The following is a 21,702-nucleotide window of genomic DNA, read 5'->3' on the forward strand; positions in this document are numbered from 1 at the left end:
TTTCGCCCCCCCTCCTTGAATGTGGGGCTCATCAGGGGAAAAAAAGAAGAAGGTGGCTGTATTCCAGTGTGGTAGCATCTATTATCGATGCACCCTATCCCTCATTTAAACTTTCTTCTTTGTCTTTTTTCTTATATGTTAGTTTGTCCCAACTGTACTATTGAGTACACTATTTTAGTGTGTTTAGATTAAAAGTTAATTTTTAATGGGTAATTGTCTCTTCTGGAAGAGTGGAGAGGCCACAATCCAAGCTGCTTGAGGTCTATTGTGAAGTCTCCACGATCCGTGATGGTTTGGGGAGCAATGTCATCTGCTGGTGTAGGTCCACTGTGTTTTATCAAGACCAAAGTCAGCGCAGCCGTCTACCAGGAAATTTTGGAGTACTTCATGCTTCCCTCTGTTGACAAGCTTTTTGGAGATGGAAATGTCATTCTCCAGCAGGACTTGGCCCCTGTCCACACTGCCAAAAGTACCAATACCTGGTTTAAAAACAACAGCATCACTGTGCTTGATTGGCTGCAAACTCGCCTGACCTTAACACCATAGAGAATTTAATATGAGATAATCACGTTTTGATGGTATCTTAAATTTAGTTAGAAGCACTTGTACAGTGGGGAAAATAAGTATTTGATACACTGCCGATTTTGCAAGTTTTCCCACCTACAAAGAATGGATGGGTCTGTAATTTTTATCTTAGCTACACTTCAACTGTAAGAGACAGAATCTAAAAATAAAAACCAGAAAATCGCATTGTATGATTTTTTAAATTGCATTTTATTGCATGAAATAAGTATTTGATCACCTACCAACCAGCAAGCATTCTGGCTCTCACAGACCTGTTAGTTTTTCTTTAAGAAGCCCTCCTACTCTGCCCTCATTACCTATATTAATTGCACATGTTTGAAGTCATTACCTGTATAAAAGACAAATGTCCACATACTCAATCAATCACACTCCAACCTCTCCAACATGGTCAAGACCAAAGAGCTAAGGAACAAAATTGTAGAACTGCACAACGCTGGGATGGTCTACAGGACAATAGGCAAACAGCCTAGTGAGAAGGCAACAACTACTGGCACAATTATTAGAGAATGGAATAAACACAAGATGACTGTCAATCTTCCTCGGTCTGGGTCTCCATGCAAGATATCGCCTCGTGGGGTAAGGATGATTTTGAGAAAGGTAAGGAATCATCTTATAACCACATGGGAGGACCTGGTCATTGACCGGAATAGAGCTGGGACCACAGTCTCAAACATTACCATTAGTAACACACTATGTCGTCATGGATTAAAACCCTGCAGGGCAAGCAAGGTCCTCCTGCTCACACCAGCACATGTCCAGGCCAGTTTGAAGTTTATCAATGACCATCTGCATGATCCAGAGGAGGCATGGGAGGTCAGGTGGTCAGATGAGACCTAAATAGAACTTTTTGGTATCAACTACACTCGCCGTGTTTGGAGGAAGAAGAAGGATGAATACAACTCCAAGAACACCATCCCAACTGTGAAGCAGGGTGAGAGAAACATCCTACTTTAAGGGTGCTTTTTCTGCAAAGGGTACAGGACGATGGCACCATATAGAAGTGAGGGTGGACGGGATCACATATCAAGAGATTTTGGCCAACAACTTCCTTCCCTCGGTAAGAGAATTGATGACGGGTCATGGCTGGGTCTTCCAGCATGACAATGTGTCGAAGCACACAGCCAAGGAAACTAAGGAGTGGCTCTGTAAGCATTTCAAGGTCCTGCAGTGGCCTAGCGAGTCGCCAGACCTGAACCCAATAGAAAATCTTTGGAGGGAACTGAAACTCAACGTTGCCCAGCGACAGCCCTGAAACCTGAAAGATCTGGAGAAAATCTGTATGGAGCAGTAGGCCAAAATCCCTGCTGCAGTGTGTGCAAACTTGGTCAAGAACTACAGGAAACGTCTGACCTCTGTAATTGCAAACAAAGATTTCTGTACCAAATATTAAGATCTGTTTTTCTATTGTATTAAATCAGTATTGCATGCAATAAAATGCAAATTAATTATGTAAAAAGCATAATGTGATTTTCTGGATTTTATTTTTTAGATTCTGTCTCACAGTTGAAATGTACCTACGATAGAAATTGCAGACCTCTCAATTATTTGTAGGTGGGAAAACTTGAAAAATCGGCAGTATATAAAATATTTATTTTCCCCACTGTATAAAGGAAGGTGTATGGTATTCATCAGAGAATGTTTCAGAAATCTGCCTCAACGCTTTTCCCCAACAGGTTCATCAGGAGGCTTGATACAAGGATGATAATTGATGATGTTCAGCATAGTGTGCCTAATAGCCAGGTGTCCATGTTTAAATATTCCACTTCATCCTAAACCGCGACCCAGACGAGGAAACCCATTCCCATTCCTAGAGCTGAATTGTCATAGGATATTTTCCTGGGTTTTATTTCCTAGGTTCCAGCCGGTGTTTGCACTTCTGCCGGCCCCCGTGCAGGCTCTTATCTCATGTCCTGGCACTCATTTCCTCGGAAAACATCTAGACAAAAGACACAGGCGCCTTCTGTCACCATTGCCATTTGGGGACACCGCATGGTTTCACATCTTGCTGGGAACCCCACAGGCAGCCTCCTGTGGTCATTTCACCTTTTCAGATTGGGGGGGGTAGCTCTCCCTTCAGGGAGATCTGGATGGCTCATGTGGACATCAACTCTCTGACCCTGGTATATCTCGGGGTCATAATATGGAATGCTCACTATTGGCCGGGCATATACTTGCGCTCTTTTGTCCTTCATTTATTCAACGAGAAAGGAATTTTATGGTAAATACAGAAGTCAAAATTTTCACAACTAAAGCACTGGGAACTCGGGCCAAAACGTTTTTGCTTTCATTAGCCCTAATGTCCAACGTGGCTTAATTCTATGTATTGATTTGTAAAGTTACAATTTGTATGTATAAATATATTTATAGCTTTCTCCTTTTTGTTAGCATTATTTATATACAGTATGTGTTTTAATAAAACTGTGAGAACTATGGGCTGAATTTTCATTTCTATAATTATAAATCTTGGTGTAAAATTAGTGAAGAGTAACTGCAGGTGGATCTGTATCAGGGCGTGTTCACACATTGGGATTTGTGGGAGAAATAATCTGCATCAAAGTCCTCACATGTAGACCTGCAATAAGTCCTTCAGATCTCATCGACAATTTATTTTAAGTCTTCAACAGCAACCTTTAAAAAACACCATGATACTCGCTTACCATGTTGCCCATACAGCCTGATTAGTCGTCCAGGTCATAGTTGGCGAAAACATTTTTTGGACAGATTTCTTTTTGTAAAGAGGCATCATTTGCTTTTCGCTGAGGGTCTGACTGCTGGTGCCGCTGTTCCATTGGACAGAACCTGGCAGAGGTCATATTACATCGGCCACTTTCGGAAGTAGACTGGGGAACCGGGTTTTCTCTGCAGGCTTTATTGTATGGCATAAAGCCCTGCAGCTCCAGCAAAATAAACACAGCCTTACTGGCAAAGCTACAAAACAAAAGATAAATGATAGGACAGGTTCGCCCACACAGGTTGTAGCCAAGCCTTTAGCTCCTTCCTGAGCTATGGCATTCCAGTCTGGACACCTTGCCTCTCCAAACTCAACAGAAAAAAAATAGTGACTGAGCATTTAAGCTTGCTCAGCATCACCCTGAGGGGAGGTAGGGTGAATGACTTCCCACCCTCTTTGCCATTCACATAAAACCACACCCTTTAGGTGAGTTAACCCCTAATATATAACATGCTGGAGGAAATAACACCAGTGACTGTCACATATTCCCCCCCTCTGCCCAAAGCTGGGGGTTTGGGCACCTTCAGACACCAGACAGGGAATTCTAGACAGGGCATCAGCATTCCCGTGCAACTTCCCGGGCTTATTCTCCAGATGAAAATTAAAGTCTTGAAGACCTAAGAACCATCTAGTTACCCTAGTATTTTTACCCCTCTTTTTCCTCAACCATCTCAAAGGGGCATGGTTTGAAACCAATTTAAACTTCCGGCCTAGTAGGTAATATCGCAGTGTATCTAAGGCCCATTTTATGGCTAAACACTCTTTTTCTACTATTGCGTAGTTCTTCTCGCAGGACAAGAGCTTCCGGCTCAGATAGAGAATGGGATGTTCTTCCCCATTTATCTCTTGAGAGAGTACGGCTCCTAGGTCAACCTCTGAAGCATCTGTCTGGACCAAAAATTATTTTTTTAAAGTCTGATGCGACCAGGACCGGCTGCTTACACAGTGCTAGCTTCAACTGTTGAAACGTGGTCACTGTTTCCTCCGTCCACTTCACCATGGTTGATCTGGTGCCTTTTTAGAGGTCCGTAAGTGGCGCAGCCATCATGGCAAAACTTGGGATAAACCGCCGGTAATATCCCACCATTCCCAGGAACGATCTCACTTGCTTCTTGGAGAGTGGTTGCTGACAGGTCTGGATTGACTCCACTTTATTGACTTGTGGGTTTATTTTGCCTCTCCTGATGACATAGCCCAAGTACTTGGCTTCCTCTTTTCCAATGGCACATTTTCTTGGATTTTAGTAAATCCTGCCTTCCTCAGAGCATCCAGAACGGCCTGTAGTTTAGGTAGATGACTAGCCCAGTCTGAGTTAAAGACTACAGTGTCACCAAGGTAGACTGCGGCATACTCCTTATGTGGGGCTATGATCTGATCCATAGCCCTCTGGAAGGTGGCTGGGGCCCCCTGTAGTCCAAACGGCATCCGAGTGTATTGAAAGCACCCATGAGTTGTCGAGAAAGCTGTCTTCTCCTTGGCCATCTGGGACATAAGGATCTTCCAATAGCCCTTCGTCAGGTTGAGGGTGGTAATATACCTCGCTGGTCCCAGCCTCTTGATGAGCTCGTTGACGTGAGGCATCGGGTATGCGTCACACTTGGACACCTCATTCAGTCGGCGGTAGTCGTCACAAAACCTCCATTCTCCGTTGGGTTTTGGCACAAGGACGATGGGGCTCAACCATCCACTTTGACTTCTCTATCACGCCGAGGTCTAACATCCTCTTCACCTCGGCCGTGATCACCTCCTGGCGTGTTCAGGAATCCTTTACGGCTTCAGGTTCACCATTACATGTGGCTAATTTAGCACATTATGTTCTACCACCTGGGTATACCCCAGCAGCTCTGAGAACAGGTCCCAATTCTGCTGGAGCAGTTCTCGACACTTTGCTTCTGGGCTGGCAAAAGGGTCTCCGCTATAGTGACATCTTCAATCTGGCCTTTGGGAGTGGCTGCCAGACAAGGAGTTCTCACGGGTTCCCAATCTCGCCACAACTTGAGCAGGTTTACATGGTACACCTGGTCTGGTTTTCTTCAGCCAGGCTGATGGACTCTGTAGTTCACTTCACTGAGTTTCTCCACCACCTCATACGGGCCTTGCCACTTGGCCAGGAGCTTCGTTTTAACGGTGGGAATGAGAACCAGAACACGATCCCCAGGCTGGAACTGTCCCAGTCTTGCCGACCAGTTAAAAACCCTCGCCTGGGCTTCCTGCTCCTGAAGGAGATGTTCCTTCCTGATGGGCATCACCTTCGCCATTCTCTCCTGTAACTGGGTGATATGTTCAATGATTCTCCGGTGGGGTGTGAACTCGGCCTCCCAGGTTTCCTTGGCAGTATCAAGGAGACCTCCTGGATGAAGTCCATACAGGAGCTCAAATGGAGAGAAGCCAGTGGAGGCTTGAGGAACTTCTCTGATGGAGAAAAGTAGAAATCGGAGCAGGTAGTCCCAGTCTCGCCCCATCCTTTTCAACGACCTTCTTGAGCATCGCCTTTAAAGGTCTTGTTGAAGTGTTCCACTAGGCCGTCCGTCTGCGGATGGTAAACTGAGGTCCGAATCTGGGCAATCTGAAGGGCTCTGCATAGCTACTTCATCGCTCTTCTCATGAAGGGGGTTCCTTGGTCTGTCAAAATCTCTTTTGTCAGACCTGTCCGTGCAAAAATATGGACCAGCTCTCGGGCTATTCTTTTACTGGATGAGTTCCTTAGGGGTACCGGGTCGCATAGGCCATGACCACCAGGATATATTGGTGGCCCCAAGCCAGTTTAACTAAGGGACCCACGAGGTCCATGGTAATCCTCTGAAATGGGTCCTCTATCATAGGTAGTGGAACCAAGGGACTACGGAAGTGGGAGGTTGGCACGGTTATCTGGCTGGTGGGGCAGGACCTACAATAGTTTAAGATTTCCCGGTAACATCCTGGCCAATAGAACCTCCTCAATATTCTCTCCTGGGTTTTCTCAACTGTAGCTGTCCCGCTAGAATATGTGAGTGGGCCATTTCTAATACCCTCCGACGGTATGACCCTGGAACTAACAGCTGTTCCACTACCTCTTCACCTTTTAGTTAGTCACCCAGTATAAAAGCTCCCCCTGAACTGGAAAGTGTGGGTACCTGGTTTCCACCCCCGGCACTTGAGCAATACCATTACAAACAGTAACATTGTCTCACGCCCCTTTCAAAGTCACTTCCTGAACTTGAGCTGACCCAAAGTTCTCTCCGGGCACCTCCAATTCCGAGAGGTCGGCCACCTTGGTCACAGTCTGGTCCTCGTCGCCAGAAAGGACACAGTGGGAACTCATCCACTTCCGATGTCGACTGGGATATTTCTCTCGGGTCCTGGCTTTTGTCCACGTAACTCAGTCTCGATCCCTTCCCCCACAAGTCCCAGAACATGAGAAAATCGCGCCCCAATATGACGGGATGCATCAGATCCTTGACCACCCTGACCTCATGGGATTGGGCGCCACAGTCTGTTCCAGCTGTCACTCTGGCCACCGGGTAGTTCTTGGCGTCCCCATGTATGCAGCAGACGCCCACAGATTTAGTAGGGGTCCAGACTCCCATAGTCCAACAACCCCAGGACCATCACCCCATTAACAGAAATGGCACACGCCTGCGGCCCCTCGCTGGGTTGACAGTCCACACTGCAGGCTGGGTAAGCATTATAATGCAGCGGCTTGTGGCATTACGGTAGTTGTCCAGGATGTGTTTTGGCTGACTATGTACCTCCCCCTCAGGTGACTGGTCACATGACTGTGACATAGCACAGGTCCTGTGCACAACTAGAGGATGATAAGGCGGATGCAGAGCACATGCACCAAGTGGTTGAGACCACTCTGCAGGACACCCGTGATGAAAATGGTGACCTCCGCAGAAAGACCCTAGGTCTGGAAGCTCAGGTGAAGGAGTTGCAGACGTTCTGTGATAATCTCCAGAGGGCAGAGACATGCCTTAAGGAAAGAATCAGCAAGGTGGAAGCTGAGCGGAAAAAGATGGAGGAGTCTATCGGAGAAGCCACAGACCAGGGCCAGGAGTTGGCCATTGGAGATGGGAGGTATGAAACAAATACCTACTCGAATAATGCGAGCTCGGATGATTCGGTGGAAGTAGGAGCCGAGATCAAGGAGCTCAAGGAGTCGCTACAAGCCCATTTGAAGCAAGAGAAGCTTGAAAGACTGGCTGTTGAGAGCCGAGTGGGCGCATTGGAGACAGAGAAGTCTGAGAGAACTCTACTGTTAAAAGAGCAGTTGAAGCAGGAAGAGCTTCAGATATGGGCTGCTGAGAGGCGAGTAGCTGAGCTAGAGGAAGAAGTTTTCGAGCTCAAAGGTCGCCTAGCAAAGTATCACTCAGTGAACGAGGCCTCCTTGGAGAAGGAAAAGGGCAAACCAGTTGCACTCACTCCCTTATACCATGAGAAGGTGGACCTGAGGAGAGCCAAGAGAGTGTTAACAGAAGATAAATATGAAATGGAAGTGGTAAAGACGAAAATTTGTGAATTTGTAGCTGTGAGTCAGCTCAGGGGAAGTATACAGGGTGAAGAAGCTGAAAGTCAGTTGCCCCTGAAACCTGAGCTAGATGATCTTTTGGAGACCACTGGTGAGACAGAAACCTCTCGGTACAAGTGCCTCATAGATGTACCCGAGGATTTGAGAGAATGCAGCAGTGAGTCTGTGCATGAAGAGTTTAAGAAGGCCGTGGGAGCCTGTGAGGTGTACTCGACCTCAGAAGCTAAACAGCTGGTGGTCCTGTCCACGACTGAAGTCACAGTGAAGAGGGTGGCGATCCTAAGTGACATACACTGGCGATATATTCACACGAAGCAGTTTCTCCGGTTGAAGACGGAACAAGCCGTTAGACAACTGGAGCTTATGAGAAAAGCTCAGAGTCTGCGGGAAGAGGTCATCCGGGTGCCTCATGTTCTGGTGAGAAAGCTCATTGGGAGAAATGGCCGAGCCATGCAGATGATGGTAAAGAAGTCGGGTGTGATGAGAGTAAGCAGTCCACGTGATCGACAGGACTGGATACCAGATGAAGACGGCATGGTGTCATTCTCCGCTGTAGGAACGGAAGAAAGTCTTGCATATATACGCATGCTGATGGAGTACCGAGTGACCTACCTGCGAGAGGTAGAACAGTTGAATCTCGCTAGACTGCGAGTGGAAAGACAGAATCGCCTGAGTGGCAGCTGTCTAGAAATTGTGAGACCAGACAGAGAAAGGGCCCCCTAAATAACAGAACAGCTACAGCTGAAGTTAGGGACCTATCAAGATGTCCTGAGAGTAGTGGGCATGGGTTTAGAGGTAGTGAGACCTCCAGTAACTCAGGTTTGAGAGGCCCATACAAACGACCCAATAGAGTATGGGACAGTACGGAGTCTAACCGGACCTTAGATACCAGGGTGTGTGAGTCATTCTGCGGTATTGACCGCTGGGAGCAGGGGAGGTCTGACAAGGTTACGACTGACCGCTGGGAGCGGGGGAGGTCTGACAAGGTTACGACCCGGAAATGTGACTTGACGAAGTCAGTGACAATGACAGATGGTAGGTCCCTAAAGGAATGGGCTAATGTCGTTGGCTAATGTTCCAGGGGCTGAGCAGCGCAATTGTCAAGTACATGGTCTCTGTGTGAACTGGGGGTTATAATGTGATTGTGTATATTGTGTGTTCAACGCCACAAGTTTGAACAGAGGGGGGATATGTAATGCAGCAGCTTGTGGCATTATGGTAGTGGTCCAGGATGTGTTTTGGCTGACCATGTACCTCCCCCTCAGGTGACTGGTCACATGACTGTGACATAGCACAGGTCCTGTGCACACAGAATGTCTAATCACATGACTGTGACATCAGCACAGGTCCTGTGTGCATTGGAAGATATAAAAACCCTGGTAGTTTTGAGACAGGGGGGGGTAAGGCATGAGGCCTGTTCCCGTGTGGGGCACCATCAGCCTGGAGAGGCTTAGTGAGGCCTAGAGAGGCCTGGTGAAGCCTGAAAGGCAGAGGCTGGATGTTGGCTGTGTAAACATACCAGTAGCCTTGGATGGTACGAGGGCTGGAGACCCTCATCTGGGAAGCCGTAAAGCCACAGCGGTGGCCGAACAAACCTAAAGCAGCTAAAACCCGGCGAAGGTAAAAACACTGATTGATGTGGACATTTATGTTGTTGCCTAGCTGAGGGCTGTATCTGGAGCTAAGTGGACGTGTCTGTCGCTGGAAAGGCTCTTGGACATTATGTGTATGATATGTCGGCGAGCCACTGAGATGGACTCGGTTATGAGCGGTTTATGATAAATAATAAACTGCTGGACTGTGAAATACCGGAAGGTGTTGCCTGGTGTGCCTTAATTTACCCGGTGCAGCGAGTATCTCCCAGCATGATGACTAGCGCTGCCTTACAGCATAATGTGAACCTTGTCTGCCTAGGCTGCAGTCCATTGACTCAACAGATGTATGACACTGGGCAGCCACGTGTCCTGGATTGTGACACGGCCAATAGATTACATCCTTAACAACAGTCCTTGCGGCACCTTCAGTGGAAGTGGGACGCCCCCCCAGTTGTGGCTCTGAACCCCTTCCGTAGTAAACCCACCCCCTTTTGGGCACTCCAGTACAGGGAGGGATTTTTTCCAACCATTTGGTAGCTCTCTACCAGACCCACAAGGTCGTCGGTGTTCCAAGGGTTGCCCTGGGCAACCCTGATCTGCACTGGCCTGGGTAGGGAATGGATGAACCTGTCCATCACCACATGCTCAACCATCTGGGCAGGAGAGGAAGACTGTGGCTGCAACCACATCTGGACTAGATGTAGCAAGTCAAACATCTGTGAGCGTGGAGGTCTGTCGCCAGCATACGCCCAGTGGTGGACCCTTTGCGCTTTGACAGACAGTCACTCCTGAGAGTGCCAATATCTCGGTTTCAATTTGGCGTATTCCTTTGCGTCTTGTAAAGTCAGATCATAATAGGCCTTCTGCGGCTCCCCGGGCAAATATGGCACCAAAACCTCCGCCCACTGCCCCAGCGGCAATCTCTCCCATTCCGCCACCCTCTCAAAAACAGTCAGGAACGCCTCAACATCATCCCCCGGGGTCATCTTCTATAATGCTCTCCTTACTCTCTCCAGTAGGTAACTAATTAAAAATAGTTACCTACAGGCCAGCTATTTAAAACTGTGGTTGTCCGTCACACGTATCACATATCACTGCGGTTCAAATCCAGCCATTTGTACTGAACGTGGAAAATATATAAAATGGGCAAGGTGCGGGGCAAGAGACGGGGAAGTGGACGTGATGGTGATGATGGTGCATGCAGAGGACAAGGACAAGGCCATGGGCTAGCTGAAATTGTGCCACAACAAACACCCACATCTTCTCGCTCGACCTTCCTGTGGCAATTAATAGGGGACCGCAGAACAGCACTATCGAACAAAGATCAGTGTGAAAAGGTTATTGGTTGGATAGCAGATTCCATGCTTCCAGTCACTTAGCCACCACCACCCTGTCTGCCACACAGTCAAGTCTCAGTAACCGTGAGTCTGGACCGCATATTCCTCACCCTGATCCTCCTTCCTCCCACCATTCCGAGTGCCTGGAGACAACTGATCCCACACTTGGACAGTCTGAAGAGATGTTCACTATTCCATTTATAGAAATCGGGCCTCTCCCCCGGTCCACTTGAAGCGGGGCAAGAGGAGATCGCATGTAGCAATGCCCAAATATTTGAGCAGCCACGGTCACACGAAGGCGACGGTGGGAAAGTGTCACAAGAGGTGGACGATGATGAGACACAATTGCCAGAAAGTGAGGAGGAGGACCAGGGTGCGGAATTGGAAGACGAGGTGGTGGATGATATAGTAACTGACCCAACTTGGCAAGAGAACATATAGAGCGAGGACAGCAGCACACGGGGGGGGGGGGGGGGGGGGGGAGGCATAGCACCACAAAAGGCAGGAAGAAGCAGTGTGGTGGCCGCAGACAGAAGGCGGGCAACCGTTCCCCGTAACATCAACATGACGGACGTTGCCAGTACAACTGTTAGGTCTTTCCGAGTCTGGTTGTTTTTTAACCCCTTAACAACATGTGACGTACTAATACGCGTCTGTGCCCTGGGCTTTAAGAGCCAGACCCGTATTAGTACGTCATGGCGATCGCGTGCGCACACAGGCTGTGAGAGTGCGATCGCCGCCAGGTGTCAGCTGATTGTCACAGCTGAAACTCGGTACTATGTGCAGGGAGCAGTCAAGCACCGCTCCCAGCACATTAACACCCGCGATGCTGCGATCGAAGTCGATCGCAGCATTGCGGTGGCAAGGGGAGGTGATCGCAGATACTCACCTCCTCTTCCGGCTTCCAGCGCTGTCTGCCGTGGCTTCCAGGATGTTGCCATGACGACCCAATGTCGTCATGACAACATCCGGGTCACCAGACAGCAGGAAGATTTTTTGGACATGCGCAGTGCATCTCCAAACTATCTTCTCCCTGTCCAGCGCTGACAGCCTGCATGGCACAGGGATGGTGCTGCATTCCTGTGCCATGCAGGCGATCAGAGAAAAAAAAGTGAAAGTCCCATAGTGGGACAAAGTAATAAAGTATAAAAACTATCAGAAAGTGAAAAAAAAATAAAAAAAAAAAATTGCAAAAATATTTTTTAAAATAATCCACCAAAAATAAAAATATAATGTACCCGTCAATAAATATTATTATACAAAAAAACCCCCAAAAAAACAATAAAAGTACACATATTTGGTATCGCCGCGTCCGAAACAACCTGACCTATAAAACTGTCCCACTAGTTAACCCCTTCAGTGAACACGGTAAAAAAAAAAAAAAAAAAACGAAGCAAAAAACAAATGCTTTATCACCATACCGCCAAACAAAAAATGGAATAACACGCGATCAAAAAGACAACTATAAATAAAAATGGTACCACTGAAAATGTCATCTCGTCCCGCAAAAAACAAGCCACCATACAGCTCCATCAGCCGAAAAATAAAAAAGTTATAGCTCTCAGAATAAAGCGATGCTAAAAAATAATTTTTTCTATAAAATTGCTTTTATTATGTAAAAGTGCAAAACCTAGAAAAACTATATAAATGTGGTACCGCTGTACACGTACTGACCCGAAGAATAAAGCTACCATATCAATTTTACCACACGCGGAACAGAATAAAAAAAAACAAAAAAAACAATTCCTGAATTGTTGGCTTTTGTTTATTCTGCCTCCCAAAAAATCGGAATAGAAAGCGATCAAAAAATGTCACGTGCCTGAAAATGGCTCCAATAACAACGTCAACTCATCCCGCAAAAAACGAGCCGTCACATGACTGTCTGCCAAAATCTGGAAAAATTATAGCTCTCAAAATATGGGGATGCAAAAACTAGATTTTACAAAAAATGCGTATTTTAGTGTGTGACAGCTGTCAATCATAAAAACCCCATATGATTCTGGCATTGCTGTAATCACACCGACCTGAAGAATAAAGTCGTCTAATCACTTATACCGCACGAGGAACGGCGTAAAAAATAAACTCTCGGGTTAGGGTTGGGCTAGGGTTAGGGCTGGGTTTGGGGTTAGAGTTGTGATAGGGTTGGGATTTTTTTCAAAAGTAAGAAAAAAAGATGACGATATGGCGACTAGTGTTGAGCGCAAGTGCTCGCTACTTGAGTTTGCATCGGGTGTTCTGGTATGCATTGAGTATCGTGGGTATTTGAGTGACATGCTCGAGTCTCCGCCCCATATGCTTCGCGGCTAAAAAAACTTTGCGGGGATTGCCTGCCATGCACGAGCGATCCCCGCATGTTTTTTTTGGTGTGTCTAATAACCATGAAACATGCAGAGCAGGGACTCGAGCATGTCACTCGAGCACACGCTGTACATGGTGCATACCTGAGTACCCGATGCAAACTCAAGTAGCGAGCACTTGCGCTGAAGACTAATGATAACTTATTCAATATGATGACCTAATGTTATCAAATTCTGTGTTGTACCTCTGGGTTCAAAATGTTCACTATACACCTTAATAAAATCCTTGAGGGGTATAGTTTCCAAAATGGGGTCACTTGTGGGGGAGCTCCAATGTTTGGGCACACAGGGACTCTCCAAATGCAACATGGTATCCGCTAACAAATTGTTGGCTCAAATTGTTAGCGGACACCATGTTGCGTTTGGAAAGCCCCTGTGTGCCCAAACATTGGAGCTCCCCCACAAGTGACCCCATTTTGGAAACTAGACCCCCCAAGGCACCTATCTAGATGCATTGTGAGCACTTGGAACCCTCAGGTGCTTCACAAATTGATTCATAAAAATGAAAAAGTGTTTTTTTTTTCACTTTTTCATTTTTAAGAATCAATTTGTGAAGCACCTGGGGGTTCCAAGTGCTCACTATGCATCTAGATAGGTGCCTTGGGGGTCTAGTTTCCAAAATGGGGTCACTTGTGGGGGAGCTCCAATATTTGGGCACACAGGGGCTCTCCAAACGCAACATGGCGTCCGCTAATTATTCAAGCAAATTTTACAATCAAAAAGTCAAATGGCGCTCCTTCCCTTCCGAGCCCTGCCGTGCGCCCAAACAGTGTTTTTTCCCCACATATGGGGTATCTGCGTGCCCAGAAGAAATTGCACAACAAATTTTGGGGTCCATTTTTTCTTGTTACCCCTGTGAAAATAAAAAAAATTGGGTATAAAGTAACATTTTCGTGAAAAAAGCTAAATGTTCATTTTTTTCTTCCACATTCAAAAAATTCCTGTGAAGCACCTGAAGGGTTAATAAAGTTATTGAATGTGGTTTTGAGCACCTTGAGGGGTGCAGTTTTTAGAATGGTGTCACTTTTGGGTATTTTCTGTCATAAAGACCTCTCAAAGTGACTTCAAATGTGATGTGGTCCCTAAAAAAATGGTTTTGTAAATTTTGTTGGAAAAATGAGAAATCGCTGGTCAACTTTTAACCCTTATAGCTCCCTAACAAAATAAAATTTTGGTTCCAAAATTGTGCTGATGTAAAGTAAACATGTGGGAAATGTTATTTATTAACTCTTTTGTGTGACATATCTCTCTGATTTAAGGGCATAAAAATTCAAATTTTGAAAATTGCAAAATTTTCAAAATGTTCGCCAAATTTCCGTTTTTTCACAAATAAACGCAAGTGATATCGAAGAAATTTTACCACAATCATGAAGTACAATATGTCACGAAAAAACAGTCTCAGAATCAGGGGGATCCGTTGAAGCGTTCCAGAGTAATTACCTCATAAAGTGACAGTGGTCAGAATTGTAAAAATTGGCCTGGTCATTAACGTGCAAACCACCCTCGGGGGTTAAGGGGTTAAAGACTCTGCCGATAACCCCAAAAAGGCCATTTGCACCACCTGCCAGGCCAGCATCAGTAGAGGTAGCAAAACTACCAGCCTGACCACCACAAGCATGATCAGGAAGATGGCAGCAAAGCATCTGACTAAGTGGCCCAAACCCAAGGGTCCAGGAACAGTGTCTGCGGGTGACATCACTGCTTCTTCCGCTGTTGTGCATGCAAACCAATCCTCTGTCCATGGCGCATGTGAAGATGCCTTACACCGGTCATTGCACACTCAACTAGCACCATCAGCAAGCACGTCCACGTCCTTGTCCCAGCGTAGCGTTCAGTTGTCAATACCCCAGTCCTTGGAACGCAAACGCAAATAAGGAGCCAACGTCTCATAGGCCACACTACTAAATTCACATATTTTGCGACTGCTTGCGCCGAAAATGTTGCCCTTTAGGCTCGTGGAGACCGGAGCTTTCTGTTACCTGATGAAGGCGGCCGTCCCTTGGTACTCGGTCCCCAGCCGCCACTATTTCTCCCCGTGTGTCGTCACCGCATTACACAAGCACGTGTCCATCGTTAGCCGTGCCCTCAACAATGTAGTTACGGGGAAAGTCCACCTAACCACGGACAAGTGCTTCTGGGCAGGGACGGACCTTGGGACGGAACACGTCCAAACAATATTTTTGCTTTAGGAGCAGTTCGTTTTTTAATGTTTATTTTGTGACTTTGATTTTCCTTATTAGTCAGTAATGAATGAAAAGACAGGACCTGTTTCAAAGGATCTTTGCTGTGAAGAGATGATGGTATATCTGGAGTAATGTCATTCGCTTCAATTGTATCCTGTGGGATCTCAAGATCATCAGATTTAAAAATTGCAGATGTCAGCTGTCCCTCTGATCTCCTGGTACAGTCATCTGCCAAGGATAAAACAAATTATTATATTTTGAATAAAATATCCTTGAATTTTATATTTTTGAACATTTCTACTTAACGTGATTGTAGAAATGGCAAGTTATTTAAAAATGTTAAATTATTCTCCAAGACAATGACAGTTCACAGTCTAATAGAAAACCTCATAGCATGAACCAGTAGAGCGTGGTGTCCAACTGATTGTTCATTCTGCCTCCCAAATATGGAATAAAAAGCCACCAAACAATGTTATGTAGGTGAAATAATACCAATAAAAACTTCTACTCATCTCACAAAAAACAAGTCCCCACTCAGGTTCATCATCTGTCAGTGGAAAACCAGAGGTTTCCACATTATTAGTGGCTCAAAGGCTTTTGAAAAGCAACATGGCTTCCATAACCCAATCCAGCAATATCCGCTCTCCCAAAGTCAAATCCCCCCCACACTTCTGAGCCTTGCAGTGCGCCCAAACCACATTCAGCATCCATGTATTTGGCATTACTATAGTGAGAAGAACCCACTTATTTTATGGTGTGTGTCTCCTGGAGCACAATCTGGACACTATGTGTTGGACAATAAAATGGTCTATTTGCAATTTTCACTCTCAAACATCCCCATATCAAAGTTTAAATCACGCCCCTTTCACCTCATTTAAACTAAATCAATAAAAAAAACCACACACATATTTGGTGTCGCCGCGTTCAGAATCGCCCGACCAATATAAAGAAATAATTAATCCGATCGGTAAACGGCGTAACGAGAAAAAAATGCCAGAATTATGTTTTTTTGGTCGCCGCAACATTGCAATAAAATGCAATAATGGGCGATCAAAACATCGGATCTACCCCTAAAATTGAATCAATAAAAACATCAGCTCGGCACCCAAAAAACTAATCCCTCACTCGACCCCAGATAACGAAAAATGGAGACGCAACTGTGAAATTGCATTTTATTTTGCAATTTAACCGCACTTGGATTTTTTTCTCCCCACTTTCTAGTACATGATATGGTAAAAGCGAAAAATAAAAAAAGTTATGGCTCTGGGAACAAGGGGAGCAAAAAACGAAAACGCAAAATGCTTTGGTCATGAAGGGGTTAAAGACTACCAGGGAGTTACACACTTATAGTGAGGCCGGCCGATCCCACCACAATCAAACTATCAAATCAGAATGAATGTGTATTTATCGCAATGTAATGCTATCGCAATCCTGTTTGAAGTTAGTTGGTTTTAAAAGAGATTGAAAAGTCAGGATAAAGGGAAACTCTGTTGTTATTGTACAGAAATTCACACTTGGCCCTCATTGTACATTTAATGTTGTCGATCATAAAAGTGAAGTTTGGCCAGAAAGACTGGACCTGGTCTTGTAGGGACCATATGAGCACATTCAGCAGCACAGAAGGGAGAGAAGGTAGATTCATCCAATAAGATATCAGGGATCTAGGAAGCCAACAGCATCATTACCCTCCGCTTTCTCTACAGGCACATCACAATATTTTTCTTCAAGTGATTTTCTAGCTTGTCTGTACATTCTACGTACATTGTCATCTGGCTTTATAGTTTACAGATCTGGGCAGGTAACGGTCAGCGTCTCCTAATCCCAGGGGGTAGGTGGATCCTCCAGGTTGTAAGTTCTATAGAAAAGGGCTTTCAATGTCCACAGTCATTTGAACAGTTTTGGGTGGAGGAGAATGTTGTGATCTAGAGGCAAAATGGTGATCACACGATTGTGATACGGCCGGACTACACCACTGATAAAGCAGCCACAGCCGGTGACTGAGAAGAATCTGTGACTTCTCATTATTTAGTGGTTACTACTCACCTGGGTAGTCATATGTAGGAATCTCCTCTTTAAACCGCTCATCACCCCTCACATATGTCTCTGTAGTATTAATATGGGTCAGATCTTCACCCTGAAACAAATATTGTAAAAGTCACAGACAGATGGAGAAGTTCCATCTATGATCAGCTCTAATCCTGCCATCTCCACCGTTCTCATTACACAAGTATAAAACATATAATACTGGTGGATAAAACAAGACTGAGCACAAGACCTTCACAGCCGTCTACACATCATAGGGGAGATCTCATGACACCTTCTCTCCATCTACCTCATGATCCTGAGGAACATTGGGGTCTCCTTGTTTAAAGTCCTGTGGAAGAAGAGGACGGGGACATCTCTCTGGTGTTGTCCTCTTACTGGATAGATCTGGAGGAAACACATACAGGGACTGAATTCATTCTTTACATACAGATAATTATAGGCCGTGTGTATTTAGTCCTGTCTATTACCTGGTGATATGAAGGGCTGGGGAACCTCCATCATGATGTCCTTGTACAGATCTTTGTGTCCTTCTAAATACTCCCACTCCTCCATGGACAAATAGACAGTGACATCCTGACACCTTATAGGAACCTGACACATACAATGATACCATCATCCCCCCGATCCCTCCATAGTGTTACTGTATAATGTCCCAGCATTCCCAGCAGTGTCACCTCTCCAGTCAGCAGCTCAATCATCTTGTAGGTGAGTTCTACGATCTTCTGGGCATTGATGTCCTCATGTATCAGGGGGTGAGGTGGAGGCCATGTGATTGTGCTCAGGGGTCTTTCCCATCCCTCAGACACAGGGTCCTGACAGCGCTCACTAGAGGTCTTCTTCACTAATGTGTAATCCTGGTTATGGAGAGACACATTAATAAATCTCACTACAGACATTTCCAGAGTCCTCACCTCTCCAGTTCTGTCTATCTGTTATTCCCATAGATAAGAATGATGTAATGTGACATCATCAGAATCTCTCACCTCTCCAGTAAGCCGGAAGAGGATCTCTAGGGTGAGGTGGAATATCCTCTCCACCATCTTGTCTCTGTCCATATCCATCTTTGATGGATAAATCAGGAAAATTCTCTTATATAGAAGATATTCACTGAGAGGATCCGATATTGTAGAGACCTAAATGAGAAGAAGATGAGCCGATGTAACAAGTAGATGTAAAAAAGATTAATAAATACTGTAAATTAAAGAGATATTCATTACATGTGACATGAGAAATGAAATACCTACAATCGCAATCTTAAGGCTTATATTCATCATATCAACCCAAATATAACAAGTAGAACAAAAAATAACATATGATAGTAATAAGACAACACAGGTAGGAAAACGGGGGCACACCCGGTATACATACAGGTGCATCTCACTAAATTAGAACATCAGCAAAAAGTTACTTTATTTCAGTTCTTCAATACAAAAAGTGAAACTCCTATATTATATAGAGTCATTACAAACAGAGAGATCTATTTCAAGCGTTTATTTCTGTTAATGTTGATGATTATGGCTTACAGCCAATGAAAACACAAAAGTCATTATCTCAGTAAATTAGAATACTTTATAACATCAGCTTGAAAAATGCTTTTAAAATCCGAACTGTTGTCCTACTGAAATGTATGTTCAGTAAATGCACTCAATACTTGTTCGGGCTCCTCGTGCATCAATTACTGCATCAATGCGGCAATGTGGCATGGAGGCGATCAGCCTGTGGCCCTGCTGAGGTGTTATGGAAGCCCAGGTGGCTTTGATAGCAGCCTTCAGCTCATCTGCATTGTTGGTTCTGGTGTCTCATCTTCCTCTTGACAATACCCCATAGATTCTCTATAATAGATTCTCTATGGGGTTAAGGTCAGGCGAGTTTGCAGCCAATCAAGCACAGTGATACTGTTGTGTGTAAACCAGGTATTGGTACTTTTGGCAGTGTGGACAGGGGCCAAGTCCTGCTGGAGAATGAAATATCCATCTCCAAAAAGCTTGTTGGCAGAGGGAAGCATGAAGTGCTCTAAAATTTCCTGGTAGACGGCTGCGCTGACTTTGGTCTTGATAACTCACAGTGGACCTACACCAGCAGATGACATGGCTCCCCAAACCATCACTGATTGTGGAAACTTCACATTAGACCTCAAGCAGCTTGGACTGTGGCCTCTCCACTCTTCCTCCAGACTCTGGGACCTTGATTTCCAAACGAAATGCAAAATTTACTTTCATCTGAAAACAACACCTTGGACCACTGAGCATCAGTCCAGGTCTTTTTCTCCTTGGCCCAGGTAAGACGCTTCTGGCGGTGTCTATTGGTCATGAGTGGCTTGACACAAGGAATGCGACACTTGTAGCCCATGTCCTGGATACGTCTGTGTGTGGTGGCTCTTGAAGCAATGACTCCAGCAGCAGTCCACTCCTTGTGAATCTCTCACAAATTTTTTGACTGGCCTTTTCTTAACAATCCTTTCAAGGCTGTGGTTATCCCGGTTGCTTGTGCACCTTTTCCTACCACACTTTTTCCTTTCAGTCAACTTTCCATTAATATGCTTGGATACAGCACTCTGTGAACAGCCAGCTTCTTCAGCAATTTTGTGGCTTACCCTCATTGTGGAGTGTGTCAATGTCTGGCTTCTGGACATCTGTCATGTCAGCAGTCTTCCCCATGATTGTGGAGCCTACTGAAACAGACTAAGGGACCTTTATAAATGCTTTAGGAAGCCTTTGCAGGTGTTTTTTGTTAATTATTCTAATTTACTGAAATAAAGACTTTTGTGTTTTCATTGGCTGTAAGCCATAATCATCAACATTAACAGAAATAAACACTTGAAATAGATCACTCTGTAATGACTCTATATAATATATGAGCTTCACTTTTTGTATTGAAGAACTGAAATAAATTAACTTTTTGATGATATTCTAATTTTGTGAGAAGCACCAGTATATGATAAAGAGCTAAAAAGAAAGAGCTAGTGAGGCGCAAATAGATAATCAAATATAGGTGCAGGCCCCTGAACATATACTCTGTATAGACAAGACCCCAAAGGGAGAGAAGGCAAAAGGAGAGAAGACGTTCCAAGGGGCGCACCTACTAGCTGTTTCTATTTTCTTCTATTTAGCTCTGTCATATATCAGGACTGTGTAAGTAGCAGCCCACAGAACGGGACAGACAGAGACCATAACCTATGGGAGCTAATGCAGGGGCCATTATACAGTGTGGGAGCTAATGTGGGGGCCATTATACAGCGTGAGAACTAATGTGGGGGCCATTATACAGTGTGGGAGCTAATGCGGGGGCCATTATACAGCGTGGGAGCTAATGTGGGGGCCATTATACAGCATGGGAGCTAATGTGGGGGCCATTATACAGCATGGGAGCTAATGTGGGGGCCATTATACAGCATGGGAGCTAATGTGGGGGCCATTATACAGCATGGGAGCTAATGTGGGGGCCATTATACAGCATGAGAACTAATGTGGGGGCCATTATACAGGGTGGGAGCTAATGCAGGGGCCATTATACAGCATGGGAGCTAATGTGGGGGCCATTATACAGCGTGGGCACTAATGCGGGGGCCATTATACAGTGTGATAGCTATTGCGGGTGCTATTATACAGTGTGGGCACTTATGCGGGGGTCATTATACAGCGTGAGAGCTAATGCGGGTGTCATTATACAGCATGGGCACTAATGTTGGGGCCATTATACCGCGTAAGAGCTAATGCGGGGGCCATTATACAGTGTGATAGCTATTGCGGGTGCTATTATACAGTGTGGGCACTTATGCGGGGGTCATTATACCGCGTGAGAGCTAATGCGGGTGCCATCATAAAGTGTGGGAGCCAATGCGGGAGCCATTATACAGCGTGGGAGTCAATGTGGATGCCATTAGACATCGTGGGAGCTAATGTGGGGGTCATTATATAGCATGGGAGCTAATGCGGGGGCCATTATACAGCGTGAGAGCTAATGTGGGGGCCATTATACAGCATGAGCGCAAATGTGGGGGCCATTGTACAGCATCAGATCTATTGCGGGGACCATAATACAGTGTTGGAGCTAATGCGAGGGCCATTATACAGTTTGAAGGCTACTGGGGGACGATCATACAGTATGGGGTCCTATACACAGTGTGGGAGTTACTGTGGGGGGCTTTATGCAATGTGGGAGCTACTGGTGGAACCATTAAAGAGTGTGGAGGCTACTGTGAAGACATTTTACTATGTAAGGAGCACAGCAGTGGCCTTATTATGTGGGGCAGTGAGAGGATCACTGCTTTTATACCACACAGCACGTGCAGTAAAAGGGACACATACGGCAGCGGCGGCTCAGCATTGGGGTATCGTCAGGATGAGGGGATTGTTCAGGTT

At 45.5% G+C, this 21,702-nt stretch overlaps 2 protein-coding genes and 1 pseudogene across 3 annotated transcripts in view; 1 reads left to right on the top strand and 2 right to left on the bottom strand.

Annotated features, from left to right (window-relative positions):
* The window catches only part of LOC141182832 (uncharacterized), a 618,372-nt gene that overhangs the window by 380,279 nt on the left and 216,391 nt on the right, over nucleotides 1-21,702 (bottom strand). The gene's annotated exons all lie outside the window — the stretch shown is intronic.
* LOC141182831 (uncharacterized) overlaps nucleotides 1-21,702 on the bottom strand; it is a 168,595-nt gene that overhangs the window by 144,320 nt on the left and 2,573 nt on the right. For both annotated transcript variants that reach the window (XM_073660958.1, XM_073660959.1), the window contains exons 2-7: nucleotides 18,325-18,474; nucleotides 18,016-18,195; nucleotides 17,809-17,932; nucleotides 17,628-17,725; nucleotides 17,339-17,429; nucleotides 15,378-15,523 (exon numbers count right to left, since the gene is read on the bottom strand). In XM_073660958.1, coding sequence (XP_073517059.1) covers nucleotides 15,378-15,523; nucleotides 17,339-17,429; nucleotides 17,628-17,725; nucleotides 17,809-17,932; nucleotides 18,016-18,195; nucleotides 18,325-18,474 — 789 coding nt within the window. The remainder of the gene's footprint in view (nucleotides 1-15,377; nucleotides 15,524-17,338; nucleotides 17,430-17,627; nucleotides 17,726-17,808; nucleotides 17,933-18,015; nucleotides 18,196-18,324; nucleotides 18,475-21,702) is intronic.
* Nucleotides 1-21,702, top strand: part of LOC141182848 (uncharacterized) — a 248,286-nt pseudogene that overhangs the window by 95,954 nt on the left and 130,630 nt on the right.

Source organism: Phyllobates terribilis, unplaced genomic scaffold (assembly GCF_046119375.1).
Source record: "Phyllobates terribilis strain yellow unplaced genomic scaffold, ASM4611937v1 Scaffold_36__1_contigs__length_13169755, whole genome shotgun sequence".
NCBI lineage: Eukaryota > Metazoa > Chordata > Amphibia > Anura > Dendrobatidae > Phyllobates > Phyllobates terribilis.